This window comes from Chlorocebus sabaeus, chromosome 8 (assembly GCF_047675955.1).
Source record: "Chlorocebus sabaeus isolate Y175 chromosome 8, mChlSab1.0.hap1, whole genome shotgun sequence".
Taxonomy (NCBI): domain Eukaryota; kingdom Metazoa; phylum Chordata; class Mammalia; order Primates; family Cercopithecidae; genus Chlorocebus; species Chlorocebus sabaeus.
The window spans coordinates 42,881,120-42,901,897 of NC_132911.1; the positions used below are offsets into that span (position 1 = coordinate 42,881,120).

General features: G+C 41.0%; 1 protein-coding gene and 1 non-coding gene across 2 annotated transcripts in view; both read left to right on the forward strand.

The window, feature by feature from the left end:
- Positions 1-840: 840 nt before the first annotated feature.
- FNTA (farnesyltransferase, CAAX box, subunit alpha) overlaps positions 841-20,778 on the forward strand; it is a 30,479-nt gene continuing 10,541 nt past the window's right edge. Inside the window, exons 1-5 of the mRNA XM_007962360.3 lie at positions 841-1,083; positions 3,588-3,673; positions 8,721-8,835; positions 14,170-14,274; positions 16,393-16,519. Of these exons, the coding sequence (XP_007960551.1) occupies positions 884-1,083; positions 3,588-3,673; positions 8,721-8,835; positions 14,170-14,274; positions 16,393-16,519 (633 nt within the window). The 5' untranslated portion in view covers positions 841-883. The remainder of the gene's footprint in view (positions 1,084-3,587; positions 3,674-8,720; positions 8,836-14,169; positions 14,275-16,392; positions 16,520-20,778) is intronic.
- Positions 18,293-18,453, forward strand: LOC119618934 (U1 spliceosomal RNA). The gene has a single exon (XR_005235284.2). It is a non-coding gene; the product is annotated as a U1 spliceosomal RNA (small nuclear RNA).

Here is a 20,778-nt window from a genome sequence, read left to right on the forward strand (position 1 = left end):
CCCCACCCCCTTTCATCATGGCCTGAACAAGTTTTTCAGGTTAACTTTGGAATGCCCTTGGCAGAGAAGGGTCTATTCAGATGGTTTGGTTTTGGGCTCAGAATTTTATTTTTTGGTTTACACCATTATATCCGAACATACATAAATACAAACAAAAACTTCACCAAAAATTACTTTCTTTTTCTAATGGTGTGTGTTTTGAGACAGGGTCTCTGTCCCTCAGGCTGGAGTGCAGTGGTGATCTCTGCTCACTGCAGCCTTGAACTCCCAGCTCAAGTGATCCTCCCACTTCAGCCTTCCGAGTAGCTGGAACCACAGGCACCCACATGACGCCCAGTTAATTTTTGCATTTTTGATAGAGATGGGGTCGCATTAGATTGCCCAGGCTGGTCTCGACCTCTTTGGCTCACACGATCCTCCCGCCGCGGCCTCCGAGCGGCTGGGATCAGGCTTGAATCACTGCGCCAGGGCTTTATATTTCGTTTTGAAAATGCTGAGATGGATGCAAAGGGCCGAGTGCTCAGTGTCCACCAGTCACCCTCAGTTGCGGCTTCCGTCCAAAGAAGGAATCGCACTCCCTGCTGGGGCCACTAACAGCACTAACACGGTCCGAGTGACATCTGCAAAGCTCGGGAACGGCGACAGATGGGAAGACGCGTGGGAGGCTGGGGGGCCCTCGGGAGAGCCGCGCACCCTCGCGGCCGACTCAGCCAGTACCCGCACCCTCCTACCCAGATCCCGGCCGCCCGCCAGGACTCTCTGGCCCGCACCTCTATGGTAGGAAACCAAGAAAACAGGAAGTGGCCTCGAGAGGGAGAAGGGAGGGGCGGGGCCTCCGAGGGGCGGGGCCTCCGCCACCACCTCCGCTGCAGACCCAGGCGAGATGGCGGCCACCGAGGGGGTCGGAGAGGCTGCGCAAGGCGGCGAGCCCGGGCAGCCGGAGCAGCCCCCGCCCCAGCCGCACCCACCGCCGCCCCAACAGCAGCACGAGGAAGAGATGGCGGCCGAGGCCGGGGAAGCCGTGGCGTCCCCCATGGACGACGGGTTTCTGAGCCTGGACTCGCCTTCCTACGTCCTGTACAGGTAACGCCCCCGCGGCGGCCGCGGCGCGGGGCGCTCCCTGGAGGCCCGGCAGCCCCAAGACCCGCGGCGCGCGCTTTCGGCCCCAGCGCGCCCAGGCGAAGTTCCCGCGCGCCGCGTGGGCTGGTGCCGGGCGCTGGGCCCGGGCTGCTGCCGCGAGGTCGCCGCTTGCCAGGGCGGCGCCGGCGCGAGACCGCGGGGACGCGGAGCAGCGAGGTCTCGGCTTCCCTCCTGCTTTAAGCCACGCGGAAACTGCTGCACCCTGGACCGCACTCGTTCAGCTGTTCAGGTGTCGCGATTCATAAATACAAGAAATTTCCCGCTCTCTTTCACGGCCCCAGAACGCTGTGCCGCTAACAACCAGTGAATACCCAAGGGCTAGGGTGCAGTTCTGGTAGCCGGGCAGGAAACCAGGGCCAGATTTGCTCACCCTAAAAACGAGATGTGAGGCTCGTTCCCTTGGCTGGCTCTGCTTGGAGCACTGAGACATTTTCATCCAACCCATATTTTAGCGCCTCGTATCAGCCAGGCTAAAGGCTGAAAAGAGATTTGCTGCTGAACCTCTCTTAAGCCTCCCTACATCGCCTCGTAGGTGATACAAGTGATGTGTACTGGGGACTGCGGTAACTTTCTTGCCTCTGTCACCCCGTCTTTGCTGACGCCCAGTTCCATCAGTTCTTTGCTTTCAGATGGTAATGCTGATTCCCTAATTCCCTGTGAACCTGCAGAGATAATCGCCTTAGGTCTTACTTCTGTAGTTCTAGGTAAACCCATTCGATGGTTTGTTTACCTTGATTTTATGAATGAGTCCTAAAAGCCACTACCCAGATTTTTTTTTTTTTTTTTTTACTGAAGATAATGTTTTATTGATTTAAATTGGTAGCCCCATAACCCTCAAGTCAGCTCTCTGGATTGTGAAATACTCAGGTTCTCACATGACCGTGTGTGATTCCCTAGTGACTAAATGACAGCATTACTTTTCCCAGGCCATTCCCCCAGACTCTGGGTGTCACGTCTTTGGTCATGATTTCTCTTGTAGTTCTCTTTGTATAATGGACGCAGTTTCTAGCATTGGATGCCACAGAATATCTCCTGTCAATAGCTGATCATTATAGAGAAATAAAAAGTGAAAGGCGTCTCAAGCCTGTAATCCCAGCACTTTGGGAGGCTGAGGTGGGCGGATCACCTAAGGTGAGGAGTTCCAGACTAGCCTGGCCAACATGGTGAAACCCTGTCTCTACTAAAAGTACAAAAATTAGCCGGGCGTGGTGGCGGGCACCTGTATTTCCAGCTACTTGGGAGGCTGAGGCAGGAGAATCACTTGAACCCAGGAGGCAGAGGTTTCAGTGAGCCGAGATTGCGCCCTTGCACCCCAGCCTGGTCAAGAGCTCTGTCTCAAAAAAGAAAAAAAAAAATGAAAGGAAAAGAATATAAGTGAAAGTGTTTAAGAGAAATTTGGTCACACTGGGTAGTTGACAGAAATTTCTGTAAGCACTCTCTGTCGTCACTATACAGTTATTTTAGCATTGCTTATTAAGTAGTCATTGAATGCCGCCTGGGTGCTGTGGATGTTTTAAGCGCTTAACGTCTGTTACCTCATTTAATCCTCCAAAGACCCTTCTAAGGTTGGTAGGTAATAATATTGCCCTGATTTTATAAATGATGAAACTGAGGCCCAAATAAGTAACTTTCTGAAGGTCACACAGCTAGTAAGTGCTAGAACCAGTGTTACAACTTAGGCAGTTGTCAGATTCCAGAGCCTGCTTTCTTATTAGTGATCACCTGCGCCACCTCTTGAGTAAATTAATAGTGCTTATTTTTATCTTAAAATGTCAATTCCTAGTATTTTGTTATTCAAACGTTTTAAAAATGCTGACTCAAGGAATCTTATTAGACCAATGAGTTAGACCGATTTCTAAGTTAAAAATACTGTGAGGCCGGGCATGGTGGCTCATGCCTGTAATCCTAGCACTTTGGGAGGCCGAGGCGGGCGGATCACCAGGTTAAGTTATTGAGACCATCCTGGCCAACATGGTGAAATCCCATCTCTACTAAAAATACAAAAATTAGTTGGGGGTGGTGGCGCACGCCTGTAGTCCCGGCTACTCGGGAGACTGAGACAGAAGAATCTGTTGAACCCTGGAGGCGGAGGTTGCAGCGAGCCGAGATCACACCACTGCACTCCAGCCTGGGCGACAGAGCCAGACTCCTCAAAAAAAAAAAAAAAAAAAAAAGAAAAAACCAGAAAACTGTATACTTGCTGCAAAAACTTATAAAACTTTAAATTTGAAAACTGTTGATTAACTGTTCATCTGAGGGTTGTTTTAATTTTACTTTAATAGTTTAATATGTAAAGCATATTGGCAAAACTTTGTCATGAAGAATCCAACCCTGATTGCATTATGAGCCCTGTAAGTTACTAATGTCAATGTAAGTTTTAAAAACACTAGAGTTCTTTTTCTTCTGTATTTGAATGTAACCACTGGTTGGGAAATGTCTGTTTTCAGGGACAGAGCAGAATGGGCTGATATAGATCCAGTGCCGCAGAATGATGGCCCCAGTCCCGTGGTCCAGATCATTTATAGTGACAAATGTAAGTTTGTTTATATTAGGAAAAGGTCTGTAAGTTAAACTTAGTAGCAGAATTGGAATTCACAACTATGTAGCAAGGTAGATGACAAATTTCTGTCTAATAAAAATCTGAATGACTTAAGATGAGTTAATTTTGTGTGTTTTTTTATGTATGATTTATCTTTATGATTAAAAGTTTTATTTTGCCCAAAGACTGGACATATTCTAAATAATAAACGTTACAGTATAATAGGTAATAGCTACTATGTGATTGTGGTTTTCTTTTTTTTGCTGGAGACTCCACCGCCTGGGAGATTGTGCATGTAGCACACAATGTAAATGAGTTACTGTTTTTAGAATAAACTTTGGTTGCTGAAACATCAGCATTTAAAAATATATTTTGGCAGTGAAGTGTTCGGCTCAGTTGGAATACATTTATTGATATTAAAATGAGTAGATTTTTTTCTTTGACAAAATATTCTTTTATAATGAATGTGAAAATGTAAATTGAAGGTCATGGAAATGTTAATTGTTCTTCTAGGAAAGGGAAAATGAATAAAATGGAATGATAGTTTTGTAATTTTATGTATACATATTTCTTTCAGTTAAGTCTTTACTAAGATCATTCTTTTACAAAAGCGTTTTTTTCTGATAATAAAATGACAATGTTTAAAAAAGGATAATGATGCAGAGGTTTGCCTTATTAAGTATGCAGATATATTACTAAACTTCAGTGGAAGTAGCACAGAAATAGATAAGTAAGGACTCTAGAAATAGATCCTCACTCTATGAAAGCTTAATATGTGATAAAAAGGACTTTTTATACCTTTATGAAAAGGGTGGATTAATCAAATAATGGTTGGAACAGTTGGCTGTGCACTTAGATAAAAGCAGAATTGTATCCCTATCATTCTTACGATGAAGAAGGTATTATTAGGCATTTTGTAAACCTCAGAATTGAATAAGGAAAAGGTCAGAATATATAACTGCACGAAAATGCAAAACTCTCATATGTTGAGAGATATTATATGTGAAGAGACAATTCACAAAGTAGAAATATCTATGAAGAGATATTAACCTTACTAGTGATTGGAGAAATATAAACCATAACTTTTTCAGATTCATAAGTACTTATAACAGAGATGTTGGGGAAAACTAATATAATCATATGTTTCCATTGAGGATAAATTAATAACCTTTTTTGCAAGGCATAAAATTAACATTTTGGGCCAGGCTCGTTGGCTCACGCCTGTAATCCCAGCACTTTGGGAGGCCGAGGCAGGCAGATCACCTAAGGTCAGGAGTTCGAGACTAGCCTGGCCAACATGGTGAAACCGTGTCTCTACTGAAAATACAAAAATTAGCTGGGCGTGGTGGCGGCTACCCGTACCCCAGCTACTTGGGAGGCTGAGGCAGGAGAATCGCTTGAACCCGAGAGGTGGAGGTTGCAATGAGCCAAGATGGTGCCATTGCACCCTAGTCTGGGCAACGAGCAAAACTCTCTCTCAAAAAAATATATATCTATGTATATATATATAACATAGTGAATTCTTACATACACCATGGTTAGAAACCCTGAAGGAAAAGATAAGTTTTAACCTGTCAACCATTTATAGACAGATATATCAATTTAAAACTTACACAGCAGAAGAAACCACAAACAAGTTAAAAAGCAAGCAGCAGTGTGGAAGAAGATACGTCATTTAAACAGTATCCATATTAAAACTAAGACGTTTCTACAACAGGATGAGGAGACAGTTTAATGAAAAAATGGACAAAGGGTATGAACTGGCAATTCACAGAAAAGAAAATGCCATTGGCCAATAAAATAGGAGGAAGAATCCCTTATCATTAGGAATGACAGGTTAAAATGAGAATTCCATTTTCTATCCATGATTTAAGTGGCAGAAATGAAAACTGTCTTATGATATTAGGTATGAAGATATATGAAGAGCTCCATATATTTCATATGGGAGTTTTCATATGTTTAGCCGTTTTGGAAAGCAGTTCGGTATATCTGTTAAAACTGGAAAATGCACTTACCTTACAACCTAGCAGTGTTGCTTCTAATTTATTATTCTGGGTTCATTCTGGCACATGGCATGAGAAGATATGCACAGGAGGTTAAACATATGGGAGTATATTTGTGAGAGAACTTTCTAGAGCTGGAATTACTGGGTCAAAGAGGATGTAAATTTTAATGATTTGTTGTAGAAATTTTTATACTAGTTTACACTATCTTTAATAATGTATGAGTGAAAAATGCAAAGCCCAGACTTTGGAGCCAGACCATCTGGTTCACATTCTAACTTCACATTTTACTGACTGTGTAATCTTGGACAAGTTATTTAACGCCTATGTGCCTTTGTTTCCACCTGTGTAAAATGAGGATCTTGATAGTAACTGTAGATGTAGTAAATTATTCACATAAAATAATAGAATACTTTCTGATTCATAGTAAGCACTATATATGTTAGCTACTATAATTTGCAGCGTTTTTTTTAAAAAGCAAGATATTGGAAGCTATGCCCGTCTTTTGGAGAAATGGATAAAATGTATCATTGTCAATACAGTTGAATACTATATAACCATTAAGAGGATTTAGATCTATTATAACATGAACAGATCTCAGAAACAATAAAAAAGTCAAAGTTTTAGAAACTTTAAGCATGACAATATCTTGTTTATATTTTTGTTGTTGTTGTTGAGATAGAGTTTCACTCTCGTTGCCCAGGCTAGAGTGCAATGGCGCAATCTTGGCTCACTGCAACCTCCGCCTCCCGTGTTCAAGTGATTCTCCTGCCTCAGCCTCCTGAGTAGCTACACCACGCCTGGCTAGTTTTGCATTTTTAGCAGAAACGGGGTTTATCCATGTTGGTTAGGCTGGTCTTGAACTCCCGACCTCAGGTGATCCACCCACCTCGGCCTCCCAGAATGCTGGGATTACAGGCGTGAGCCATCGCACCTGGTCTGTTTATAATTTTTGAATTAAAAGAATAATGTTGTTTCATTTTACCTTTTACATTGAATTGGATTTTGGTTGTTTACCTTGGAACCTGAGGCTTTGGAGCGATCCCAGCCTGATAGCCTCCCAGTTTATTTTATCAGTGTGCATATGTATATGTGTATGTTTTGTGTGTGTGTGTGTGTGCCTGTAAAATAATGTATTTTATATATATACATTATATACTAGTTAACATGTTATCATTTTGTTTTAAATTTAAATTATTTGGAAACTTGGTTCTTTTTGTTTTTTGAGACAGAGTTTCGCTCTTGTTGCCCAGGCTGGAGTACAATGGTGTGATCTCGCCTCACTGCAACCTCTATCTCCCAGTTTCAATTGATTCTCATGTTTCAGCCTCCCGAATAGCTGGGATTACAGGCATGTGCCACCACGCCTGGCTAATTTTTGTATTTTTAGTAGAGATGGGGTTTCACCATGTTGGTCAGGCTGGTCTCGAGCTTCTGACCTCAAGTGATGCACCCACCTTGGCCTCCCAGGGTGCTGAGATTACAGGCCTGAGCCACTGCTCAAATTCAACATTTTAAATATAGTGATTAGAACCAGGTAACCTTTGCATAACTCAGAATTTTGTGAAGAGGAGTAATTGCTCATATTCTTATCTGATACTTTCACTTTCAGTATTATAGGCTAAAAGGAAAAACTGTTTCTCTGTAGTCAAAATACTTTGACACCAAATGTTTGGAATTTTCACAGGAAGCAATTTTCTGTAGACACCAACTAGTTGCCCTACAATTTAATTCAGTTCTGACATTACCCAGACAGACCCCACAGGCCAAGGGATCAGTGCTGCAACATCCATCCCACTTGAGATGCCATTGCAAGTAGTGGGTCCTCACATTACCCACATCTAATATTCTACTTGGCTATAAATGACCCCTTCCTGTTTTTTTCTTTTCAGAGACAGGCTCTCACTATGTTACTCAGCCTGGTCTCAAACTCTTGGGCTCAAGCAGTCCTCCTGCCTCAGCCTCTCGAGTAGCTGAGATTACAGGTGCAGACCACCATACCTGGCAGTTCCTTTTTTTTTTTTTTTTTTTGAGACAGTGTTGCACTGTCACCCAGGCTGGTTGCTTGCGATCATGGCTCACTGCAGCCTTGACCTCCCAGGCTCAAGCGATCCTTCTACCTCCGCCTCCCGAGTAGCTGTGACTGCAGGCCTGGATCACCACACCTGATTAATTTCTATACTTTTTTGTAGAGGCAGGGTTTCACTATGTTGCCCAGGCTGATTTCAAACTGCTGGGTTCAAGTGATCTGCCTGCCTCTCAGTCTTTTGTTTTTTATGTAACCCAGTGTTCCCAATAAATATCCTTGGATACTTGCACACATATGGGAGTATATTTGTGAGAGAACTTTCCAGAGCTGGAATTACTGGGTCAAAGAGGATGTAAATTTTAATTATTTGTTGTAGAAGTTTTTATACTAGTTTACATTATCTTTAATAATGTATGAGTGAAAAATGCAAAGCCCAGAATGTGATGGGATCTCGTTTGCATAAAAAATGAAGGATGGAATTAGGCTATATACTTGTAGATGCATAGAATATATTTGGAAGGATACACTAGAATGAGTTAATAATGGTTGCTTCTAGGGAGGAGGATTGGGAATTTAGTGGAATGGAAATCTAGCGTGAACCTTTTTGTACTGTTTGAGTTTTCTGCCTTTGGGTGGGCGTATTTTTCAGTTAAAAATCTGATCAAAATAAAATGTCAGAAAAACAGGTATATGAATATATTTGAATATATGCACCCCTAATTTTCCTTTTATACATAAGGTCTATGGGAGATTTGGAATCTGGCATTAACTCATATGCGCACACGTAAGCAGTAAGCATACGGTTATACATAAATAGTCCATGCTTTTTGTGGCTGTGACACTAGGGCATTATCAGGGTGGGGCCACAGCCACTTGACTCTTTATTTTGCTTGTTGGTATAAATGATACACAGGCAAATAAAATATCTTTATAGGTATAGTGACATTATACATTATAGTGCTAATTTTAAGTAAGATGATCCTAATGTAGTTGTGTGCTCTATCTCTAGTTAGAGATGTTTATGATTACTTCCGAGCTGTCCTGCAGCGTGATGAAAGAAGTGAACGAGCTTTTAAGCTAACCCGGGATGCTATTGAGTTAAATGCAGCCAATTATACAGTGTGGTAAGTAATACACATCATCAGTATTCCCTGCTTAAATGTTTTACTTCAAGTGGCTTTTCTTTTTTTAAACTGCACTTTTCTTTTTTTAAACTGTACTTTAATTTTTTAAAACTGTACTTTATTTTTTTTTTGAAGGGGGGAGGGAGTTTCACTTTTGTTGCCCAGGCTGGAGTACAATTGGTGCGATCTTGGCCCACTGCATCCTCTGCCTCCTGGGTTCAAGTGAGTCTCCTGCCTCAGCCTTCTGAGTAACTGGGATTACAGGCGCCCACCACCATGCCTGGCTAATTTTTTTTGTATTTTTAGTAGAGACACGGTTTCACCATGTTGGCCAAGCTGGTCTTGAAATCCTGACCTCAGGTAATCCACTCCCCGCAGCCTCCTAAAGTGTTTGGATTACAGGTGTGAGCCACTGTGCCTGGCCTTTAATTTCTATCAAAATAGCAATTCGCATGTGGGTTTAAAAGTTAAGCTGCGTGAAAAGTAGCGATCTCCAGTCCATTCCCTCCCACTGCTAGTCCTACTCTGCAGAGGTGGTAACTCTTAGGGATTTTTTTCTTGAATTAACCTCCATATTCTAGATAATTTGCTTAATTGTTTTTATTTTTTTCATTTCATTTCATTTTATCTTATTTTTTATTTTTATTTTTGAGATGGAGTCTTGATTTGTCACCCAGACTGTGGTGCAATGGTGTGATCTCGGCTCACTGCAACTTGCGCCTCAAGGGTTCAACCGATTCTCCTGCCTCAGCCTCCCCAGTAGCTGGGATTACAGGCACACACCACCATGCCCAGCTAATTTTTGTATTTTTAGTAGAAACGGGGTTTCACCATGTTGGTCAGGCTGGCCTCCATGTCCTGACCTTGTGATCCGCCCACCTCAGCCTTCCAAAGTGCTGGGATTACAGACGTGAACTGCTGTGCCCGGCTTATGTTTTTCCTTTAAAACATTATTCCTTCTGTGAAAGATGGTTCGTTCTCCACTACCCTCCGTACATCACAAATGAGCACTCAGTTTATGTCCATGCTGACACACTATTTTTTTTTTTTTTTTTGAGACGGAGTTTCACTCTTTTTGTCCAGGTTGGAGTGCAGTGGTGTGATCTCGGCTCACTGCAACCTCCGCCTTCAGGTTCAATCAATTCTCCTGCCTCAGCCTTCTAGGTATCTGGGATTACAGCCATGTGCCCCCACACCTGTCTGATTTTGTATTTTTAGTAGAGATGGGGTTTCACCATGTTACTCAGGCTGGTCTCGACCTTCCGACCTCAGGTGATCCCACCCGCCTCATCCTCCCAAAGTGTTGAGATTACAGGCATGAGCCACTGTGCCCGGCTGCTGACCCACATTTAATAGTGTAATTACATTCCCTCTGTCATTTTTGTTTTCTTTGTACCAATAAGTAATTTGTCTTCCGGATGCTCTGATATACGTGAAGTGTCATTTTTCTATTGAACACAGGTCATCCTTCAGTTCCATTTTTCTCTTCACCAGTTGGATGCTACATAGCTGGTCTTCAGCTCATTTGTGTGTTAGATCCCCTGTGTCCTAGATCCCATACCTTTCTCTTTCTTGATTCACTTTCTCATTTTATAGAGCATATCATTGAATAGAAGGATGGAAAATAATTTTTGAGATTTATACAATTAAAAATCATTAGTCTCCCTTCAACTTTAGTAATAAAATTCTAGATTGGACATTATTTTCACTCAGCATTTTAAAACTCTTTTTCTGTTTCTCTTAGCTTCTTTTCAGCTTGAGAAGATTTCCATTCCTTTGTTTAAAACTTTTCTTTTTCTCTTTATGTTCCGGGGATTCTTCTGTGTTCTTCTGATAATTTCTTCTCTTTCCTCTGTTTTCTTTTTCTGGAATGCCTTTTAGTTCTATGTTGTATCTCCTGGATTTTTTTTTTTTTTTTTTTGAGATGGAGTCTCAATCTGTCGCCAGGCTGGAGTGCAGTGGTGCAGTCTCGGCTCACTGCAAGCTCTGCTTCCCGGGTTCATGCCATTCTCCTGTCTCAGCCTTCCGAGTAGCTGGAACTACAGGCACCTGCCACCACGCCCAGCTAATTTTGTTTTTGTATTTTTAGTAGAGACGGAGTTTCACCGTGTTAGCCAGGATGGTCTCGATCTCCTGACCTCATGATCTGCCCACCTCAGCCTCCCAAAGTGCTGGAATTACAGGCGTGAGCCACCACGCCTGGCCTTCTCCTGGATTTTTCTTATTTTCATTTGTTTATGTTTTTATTTACTTTTCAGATATTTCATCAATTTTATTTTCTAACTTGTATGGATTTTTAAAGATTCCGCATACATTTTTAATTTGGGGGAGCTGTTTTTTTGTTCTCTGAATATTTTTTTTTAAATAGCATCGTGTGTGTGTGTGTTTTGTTTTTTTAATTTCATGGACGTGAGATCTTTTCATCTCTTGTTCTCTTTCACATAAATATTTTTCTCAATGGTTGGTAATTTTTGACTTTCTCTTTTTGCGTATGAGAGAGACAGGAAAAATCCTGATTGGAAGCCTTGTATGTGGCAGGATTTATCAGTTGGAGGGCTTCACTGTGAAGTTACTGAGTGGGGGATGTGGCTGTGTTGTAGTGAAATCTCACTTGTCAGTATTTAAGTCTTTTCTCTTGGACAGTGTGTCTCTCAAAGAGTATTAAGTGGTTTATTGCCTCAGTAATGTACATTTGACTGCCATAGTTCTGAGGGGTTAGGCAGGGGAAGATGATAGGAGAGTCTCACTGTTTAGGATATCAACTTTTTGCTTTTTTGCAAATCTTATCGTGTTGCAATTTGAAATAGAAACTTTTTTTTTCTAACTTTGTATATCAACATTTTAAATGTCCTTATTTCCACCCTTTAACTCACCCTGCCTTCCAATGTGCCTTGTAACCCATTCTGCTTCAGATTTTTCCAGAGAATAAAGCCACTTGTCTCCTGCCCAAGACAGGATGTCACTTCTGCTCAGGGTAGTGGGAATGGTCTTGGCCACCAAGGACTCTTTCTATAGACTTTCCACTGCTTTTAGTCCCACCTTTGACCCCCAGTTTTGGAAATATGTCATACCTCTGACTTCTGGAATTTTCTTAAAGTCTTATTCTATTTTTTAGTCAATTAAATCTTGTCTATCTGCTTACACTTCCCATAGTGTCGTCGACCTCTTCCAATTGCCGTGGTGTCTTTGTCCCTGATTCTCTTTGTTCTTGTGGGTTTATTCCTTTGTTGTCATTTTACTGGGGTTTTATTAGGGAGTGAGAATAAACTTGTTTACTTAATCCTACCCTGTTTAACTGGAATTCTCAGTGTGTTTCATCATGTTTGGAACTTAGATTATGCTTAAAGATTTCCCGCGAGTTTATTGCTGTTTTGAAAGAAGCAGTATATCTGGAATCAATTACCGATAAAAGCCAAGGGCTTATATTTACATGCTCTGGGAAGTCTACTGTGTTTTTTTTTTTTTTTGAATAATAATGGGGAGAAATACTGTTGTCTCTCCTGTTTAGCGTTTTATTTTATTTTATTTTCTATTTTTTTGAGATGGAGTCTCATGCTGTTACCCATTGGAGTACAGTGACATGATCTTGGCTCACTGCAACCTCCGCCTCCCGGGTTCAAGCGATTCTTGTGCTGCAGTGTCGCAAATAGCTGGAATTACAGGTGTCTGACACCACACCCAGCTAATTTTTGTATTTTTGTTTGTTCATTTGTTTGTTTTTTGAGACGGAGTCTCGCTCTGTCACCCAGGCTGGAGTGCAGTGGTGTAATCATTGCTCACTACAACCTCTGACTCCCGGGTTCAAGCGAGTCTCCTGCCTCAGTCTCCCGAGTAGCTGGGACTACAGGTGCATGCCACCAAGCCCAGCTAATGTTTTTGTGTTTTTAGTAGAGATGGAGTTTCACCATGTTAGCCAGCATGGTCTCAATCTCCTGACCTCGTGATCTGCCCACCTTGGCCTCCCAAAGTGCTGGGATTACAGGCTAATTTTTGTATTTTTAGGAGAGATGGGGTTTTGCCATGTTAGCCAGGCTGGTCTCAAACTCCTGACCTCGAGTGATCTGTCTCGGCCTCCCAAAGTGAGCAGTTCATTTTAAAAGCTAATAAAATTAGGTCCTGGAATGTCCCTTACTATATATTGAGTTAAAAATTTTGAAGTAAAACTAGACCAGAACTAACGACGTCTTTAGGAAAATTGTTTGGTGGTGGTGGTGGTGGTTAAACCCCACCTATGGGGAATTTAAAGACAAACACTTTTCATTTACAAGTAGCATTTTTGTGGTGGTTCTAAAAGTAAATATTTTGTTAATGTGTATAATATAATTAATTTCATATATAGATAATGTATCTACACGAACAAGGTATACTGTATAGGGGAAGAAATGTCTTTGATTCTCATGTTATAGAACACTGGTGACCAGAGTAGTACCTGAATATAATTTTAGTTGGTTGTCTGTCATTACTTAAGAATAAGAAATTTACTTTTCTTCTATCTCATACTTGTTACCTTTCACTATTTTTTTCTTTTTGAGACGGAGTTTCGCTCTTGTTGCCCGGTCTGGAGTGCAATGGCATGATCTCGGCTTACCGCAGCCTCTGCCTTCTGGGTTCAAGTGATTCTCCTGCCTCAGCCTCCCAGGTAGCTGGGATTACAGGCATGCGCCACCTTGCCAGCTAATTTTGTATTTTTAGTAGAGACGGGGTTTCTCCATGTCGGTTGGGCTGGTCTTAAACTCCTGACTGCAGGTAATCTGCCTCTCAAAGTGCTGGGGTTACAGGCATGAGCCACCACGCTCGGCCACCTTTCACTGTTTTTGCTAAAAGGGCTTGATTTCTTCCAGTGACCAGATAGTTGTATGAATTTGGACACTCACAAGCAGTTAAATTGTTAAATTTTTTTTTTCTTTTTTTTGGGGTGGAATCTCCCTCTGTCGCCCAGGCTAGAGTGCAGTGGCGTGATCTTGGCTCACTGCAACCTCTGCCTCCTGGGTTCAGGCAATTCTCCTGCTTCAGCCTCACCGAGCAACTGGGACTACAGGTGTGCACCACCATGCCCAGCTAATTTTTTTTTGTATTTTTAGTAGAGACGAGGTTTCACCACATTGGCAAGGATGGACTTGAACTCGACCTCATGTGATCTGCACACCTCGGCCTCCCAAAGTGCTGGGATTACAGGCATGAGCCACTATGCCTGGCCTATATAATTGTTAAATTATACAGATTACCTGACAAAAATTTATCTAACTCTATTGCTGACTTGTAGCTGTATTTGACATTGTTATTAGGCAACTTCTGTGGAATAATGTGACTTTGAATGTTTTATGTTTGCCCTAGGCATTTCCGGAGAGTTCTCTTAAAGTCACTTCAGAAGGATCTACATGAGGAAATGAACTACATCACTGCAATAATTGAGGAGCAGCCCAAAAACTATCAAGTTTGGTAAGTTTGGAGTCTTTCTGTGTCTCCCAGACTGGAGTACAGTGGCGTAATCTCGGCTCACTGCAGCCTCTGCCTCCCAGGTTCAAGTGATTCTCCAGCTTCAGCCTCCTGGGTAGTTGGGATTAGAGGCACATGCCACCACACCTGGCTAATTTTGTATTTTTAGTAGAGATGGGGTTTTGCCATGTTGGCCAGGCTGGTCTCGAACTTCTGACCTCAGGTGATCTGCCAGCCTCAGCCTCCCAAAGTGCTGGGATTACAGGTGTGAGCCATCCTGCCTGGCCTAGAATTTTATTTAAAAACTACCACTGTAGCCAGGTGCAGTGGCTCATGCCTGTAATCCCAGCAGTTTGGGAGGCTGAGGCGAGCGAATCACTTTAGTTCAGGAGTTCAAGACCAGCCTGGCCAACATGGTGAATCCCTGTCTCTACTAAAAATACAAAAATTTAACCAGGTGTGGTGGCACGCCTGTAATCCCTGATACTCAGGAGGCTGAGTCAGGAGAATCACTTTAACCCGGGAGGTGGAGGTTGCAGTGAGCTGAGATCACACCACTGCACTCCAGCCTGGGTGACTGAGTGAGACTCTGTCTGAAAAAAAATAAATAAATAAAAAATTAAAAAACTAAAAACTTTACCATTGTAGCCTCTTGATTACAAGATTGTTGTATTTCTAAGAAATTACATTATAAAATAATTGGTTTAATGAGAAAAGAGATTAAATGGAGAGTGTCATACACTCACTAAAGTTATTTACCCTGTGGAATTAAAGTGCTTTTATGTAAAAATCTGTAGCTATAAAATGCCGACATCACAGGCATTAGTATTTGATTACATTGTGTTTTTGCTAAAGAGAAATTGTTTTTCTTTTCTGGATACTGCAGACAGTGTCATTTAGCACTTCATCACCCACTGCTATGTAAAACACAAAACCACTCAAAGTAGCTGCTATAGAAAGCCCAGCAGTTTTTAAATTGTTGTACATTTCTAGTTGTCCATTCTGTTCGTTTTATAACCAATATAATACAGGTAATGCAAATTATGTATCCCAGTTAACTAATCACTTGTATTAACTTCTAACTATGAAAACTTATGCTGTAACATAAAGCCCTGTAATTCCTTAAATCGGAGAACATCAGCGTGGACTTTTTTTCCTCAGTTTGATATCCTGGAGGATCTGATTCTTAGCTTTCTAAATTACTGAACTCACCAGCAACCTGGAAAAATAAAATGCAGGTAGTGTTCATTGACTTGGAGGATTTCTAAAATAAATTTGGAAACCTTCTGTCTAGGCTTTTATTTTTGGTAGTATCTTGTGTTAATCTGTAAAACGAATTTTTAAATTTTCCAGGCATGTAGAATAGTCATTAAGCATTAAATCCTTCCTTTTTTCCTATTATTCTGCTCACTTTTAGTTGAATGAATGTTATACTCTAATAGATTTTTTAAAGATCCATTTTATTGAGTGAGAGTTCACTAACCATATAATTCCCTCAAAGTATATAATTCAGTGTTTTTTAGTATATATACAGATCTGTACAGTCATTACCATAGTGAAGTTTAGAACATTTTCACTAATAGAGTTCTATAAATATTTCAGCCAAAGAAAAAAATAGAACCCAATATAAAATAAGCCTTAAGTGTTTTCCTAGTACAGAAACTCCTCTGTTGACAGCTTGCAACTTGTCATAGCTACTTGCCGGTGTAGCAGTGAATTCAGTTCTGCACACTAATTTGTAGACTGAGAAGCTGCTTGTTTGGTGACACTTTGCACTTAGGGAAAATTGATAGGTGTTTGTTAAGTAGAGAAACTTATATATTTGATAAAATAATAGCACATTTTATCTTGTGTCTCATTATACAATCTAGTAATGTTTCTGAATTTTTTGACACAATTTCATGGTTGTCGAAAGATACTACCAGATGTAGTTTGAGATAAACTATCTGATTTTTTTTCTATTTTTTTTTTTTTGTGTGTTCCTTTTCTCTCCAGTGGAGTGTTGAGAATTAGAGATGAATTTTTGTTTGTTGCATATCAGCTTTACAACATGTGCTGCTGATGTTTTAGTTCTTGGGTAAATTAACACAAAACTTCTCTCCCTTCTTCTCTGGGCTTTAGGCATCATAGGCGAGTATTAGTGGAATGGCTAAGAGATCCATCTCAGGAGCTTGAATTTATTGCTGATATTCTTAATCAGGATGCAAAGAATTATCATGCCTGGCAGCATCGACAATGGGTTATTCAGGTATTGCCTTTCTTGTACAGTGTTTGTCAGATTTTTATTTTTTTAACTGAACTAAATTACTCTTTTTTTAAAATTTTTTTTATTTTTTTATTTTTGAACTAAATTACTCTTAAAGTCTGTTTGTAAACAAAACACACGCATATGTAGATCATTGCACACAATGTATAATAATTAAAAATTATTGGCCATGTGTGGTGGCTCATGTCTGTGATCCCAGTACTTTGGGAGGCCAAGGCAGGAGGATTGAGTGAGGCCAGGAGTTTGAGATCAGCCTGGGCAACAAAGTGAGACCCCCGTCTTTACAAAAAATAGAAAACTTAGCCAGACATGGTGGCACACACCTGTATTCACAGCTGCTTGAGAGGCTGAGGCAGGAGGATTGCTTGAGCCCAAGAATTCGAGGTTGCAGTGAGCTATGATTACACCACTGCACTCTACCCTCGGCAACAGAGTGAGACCCCATTTATTAAAAAAAAAAAGGAAAGAATTATTAAGGTAATTAAAACCTGACATCCTTCATGTTAGCTAATCTTAATAATCTCTTTGGATATGGTACATTTTTAGTATTTTTTAGATTGAATTTGTAGCATACTTGCTAGCAAATTGAGTATAAAAAGTAGCGTATTTTTATTACAGATGTATTATTTTAACTAACAGGTATATATAATATACATTAAGTTTTTTTCATATATAAACTTTGGAATATGATTTTACAGTAACAAATAAAACTTAATAAAAGTTAAGTTTTAATAAAAGTAACTTAAATAAAAACTTAATTTTATTTCTACCCACATGTGAAAAGTTTTCTGCTAAATCCTGAATAGAATAGTTGTAACTCCCACTCTGGGTATTTTATTTATTTTAAACAGTTCTAGTATTGTTTCCTGTGAATTTTTTCCAGGAATTGCTACTTTCTGCACTATTCATTAGACCAAGAGCATTTCACCAAATATTTAAAACTTGAAAATGTTTAAACTTTTCCAAATTTGATTAAAGGGATAATGTATTCTAAAGGTATTCAATATTTTTACTTATTTCTGAAAAACTTAATCACATAAAGGCATACATTTTACACATACAGCTCTCTCCATCTACCACAGTAGATTAAGACATAGAACATAACCAGTATTTTTGAAAAGCTCCCTTAACTGACATGCTTCTTACTGAAATTATCATAAAAGATTCCTATGAGAAAGGATTCCAGAATATCCCTTAATTGTGTTGTAGCGGCCGGGCGCGGTGGCTCAAGCCTGTAATCCCAGCACTTTGGGAGGCGGAGACGGGTGGATCACGAGGTCAGGAGATCGAGACCATCCTGGCTAACACGGTGAAACCCCGTCTCTACTAAATATTACAAAAAAACTAGCCGGGCGAGGTGGCGGGTGCCTGTAGTCCCAGCTACTCGGGAGGCTGAGGCAGGAGAATGGCGTGAACCCAGGAGGCGGAGCTTGCAGTGAGCCGAGATCTGGCCACTGCACTCCAGCCTGGGCGACAGAGCAAGACTCCGTCTCAAAAAAAAAAAAAAAAAAAAAATTGTGTTGTAGCTTATGCATTTCTATTTATTTTATAAAGTGTACATAATTGTCTTGTTTTCATATTTGATATATTACGGTTTTATATGTTTCCAACATAATTTTTAAAAGGTAGTGATTTCAACTATAATGAATTCTGAAAACTGAACAGAGACTCTGTTCTATACATTTTAATATGCGAAATAAAAAGGAAATAACTCATCCCAAGTGGGACATATATACATCCTTTAATTCATGTGAGTTACTTACCTGGCAGGGGAGATGTCATGATCTCTAAGGTAGTTTTCCCAGGGCAAAGCATACTTGTTGCACTCTGGATATGTTGACCCCTGCAATTTCCCCAAATGTGGAAAGCTCAACTGCATAATTTGTGATAGGAGGATTGTGTGGCACTTTCTTCTGGTCTTCACGGTTTAAGAGCAGGTTTTCTTTGTTTATTTTTATTTAAAAAAAAAAAAAACCTGGGTGCGGTGGCTCATGCCTGTAATCCCAGCACTTTGGGAGGCCGAGACGGGTGGATCACGACATCAGGAGATTGAGACCATCCTGGCTAATACGGTGAAACCCTGTCTCTACTAAAAATACAAAAATATTAGCTGGGTGTAGTGGCAGGCGCCTGTGGTCCCAGCTACTCGGGAGGCTGAGGCAGGAGAATGGCATGAACCTAGGAGACGGAGCTTGCAGTGAGCTGAGATAGTGCCACTGCACTCCAGCCTGGGCGACAGAGGGAGACCCTGTCTCAAAAAAAAAAATATATATATATATATATATATATGTGAGTCAGTGGTTCTCAAGCAGCGGTGATTGTGCCCCCAGGGGACATTTTTGGTTGTTAGAACTTGGGGTATGTTGCTCTTGGCATCTATTGAGTAGAGGGCCAGGATGCTGCTAAATATCCCGAAATGCACAGGACAGTCCCCCACAACAAAGAATTATCCAGCCCGTACTCTCAGTAGTGTCAAAGCCAAGGAACGTGGTCTGTTTCTATATGGAAAGCTGTTTTATCAATATTTCAATTATTTTCAATGAGGATTTAATGAGTTCAGCATAGTCTTTGATGACCTAAAATGGGACTATGAGATGGTTGTTTAAAAAATATTTCGTGATGTATATATAAAAAAGTGGTAAAATTTTAGTTTTAAACATTAGTTTTAAACATGAATTATAAACATTCATGGCCTGTATGTCATTGGCATTGACTGTACTAGAGCCTCTTAAGTGAAGGAGTGGAGGACCCTTCTTTGTCCCCAACCGATCACAGATTGGATGTATTTTACTGTATTTCATGTATGTCTCATTTATATAAAATACAGTAAAAATCAATTACTTTAAAAATGAGACTGGGTGCAGTGGCTCATGCCTGTAATCCCAACACTTTGGGAGGCCCAGGCAAGTGGATTCCATGAGGCCAGGGGTACAAGACCAGCCTGGCAACATGGCAAAACCCCGACTCTACAAAAAATACAAAAAACATTAGACGAACGTAGTGGCGCATGCTTGTGTTCGCAGCTACTCAGGAGGCTGAGGCAGGAGAATCACTTGAGCCCAAGAGGTCGAGGCTATGGTAAGCTATGCTCATGCCACTGCACTCCAGCCTGGGTGACAAAATGAGACCCTGTCTCAAAAGAAAAAAAAAAATTAAAAGTGAAATACAGACACACACGCAATACTACTCACCAGTCAAAAGAAGTGAATGATCCATACAGGCAACAACTTGGATGGATCTCAAGGGTATGATCCTTAGTGGAAAGGGAATTCTCAGGTTTCATACTGTATGGCTCCATTGAGATAATATCCTTGAAACAGCAAAATTATAGATGTAGAGAACAGATCAGAGGTTGCCAGGGTGAGGGAAAAGGGGGTACAGCTATAAAGATAGGGGTAGCATGAGGCAGTTTCTGTGTGCTGAAAATCTTGACTGTGGTGGTTATACTATACATGAGATAAAATTGTGTAGATTTATATTCTACCCCCACTCCCCCACCTGTACCACGTACACACAAGTGAGTACCTGTAAAATCTGAACAAGGTGAGCAGTTCCATTAACACTAATGTACAGATGTCATTTTCTGGTTTTGGAATTGCACTTTAGTTAGTAAGATGTTTACCGTTTGGGGAATCTAAGTGAAGGTTATACAGGGCACTGTGTTATATTTGTAACTTCCATGAATCTGAAAACAAACAGAAACACATGTGTATAGAAGACCCTACTCCCTGTTTTTCATTATTAGACTCAACAGACATAAAATTGTTACATTGATACAAAAGCTTTTTTTTTTTTTTTTTTGAGACAGAGTCTCGCTCTGTCGCCCAGGCTGGAGTGCAGTGACGCGATCTCCACTCACTGCAAGCCCCGCCTCTCGGTTCGCGCCATTCTCCTGCCTCAGCCTCCCGTGTGGCTGGGACTACAGGTGCCCGCCACCGCGTCCAGCTAATTTTTATATTTTTGGTAGAGACGGGGTTTCACCGTGTTAGTCAGGATGGTCTCGATCTCCTGACCTCGTGATCCGCCCATCTCCAGCCTCCCAAAGTGCTGGGATTACAGGCGTGAGTCACCGCGCCCGGCCAAGATGTTTACTCTCTTTCTATACTTAGCATGCTGGAGACTGAGAACAGTGGGAGGACACTAATCAGTGCCCACCCTAGGCACTGGTTCCTGAACTTGACTAGGAACTTTCACAAAAATGTTACTTTCCTTAACGCGTTTATTTTTATGATCACCTGTAA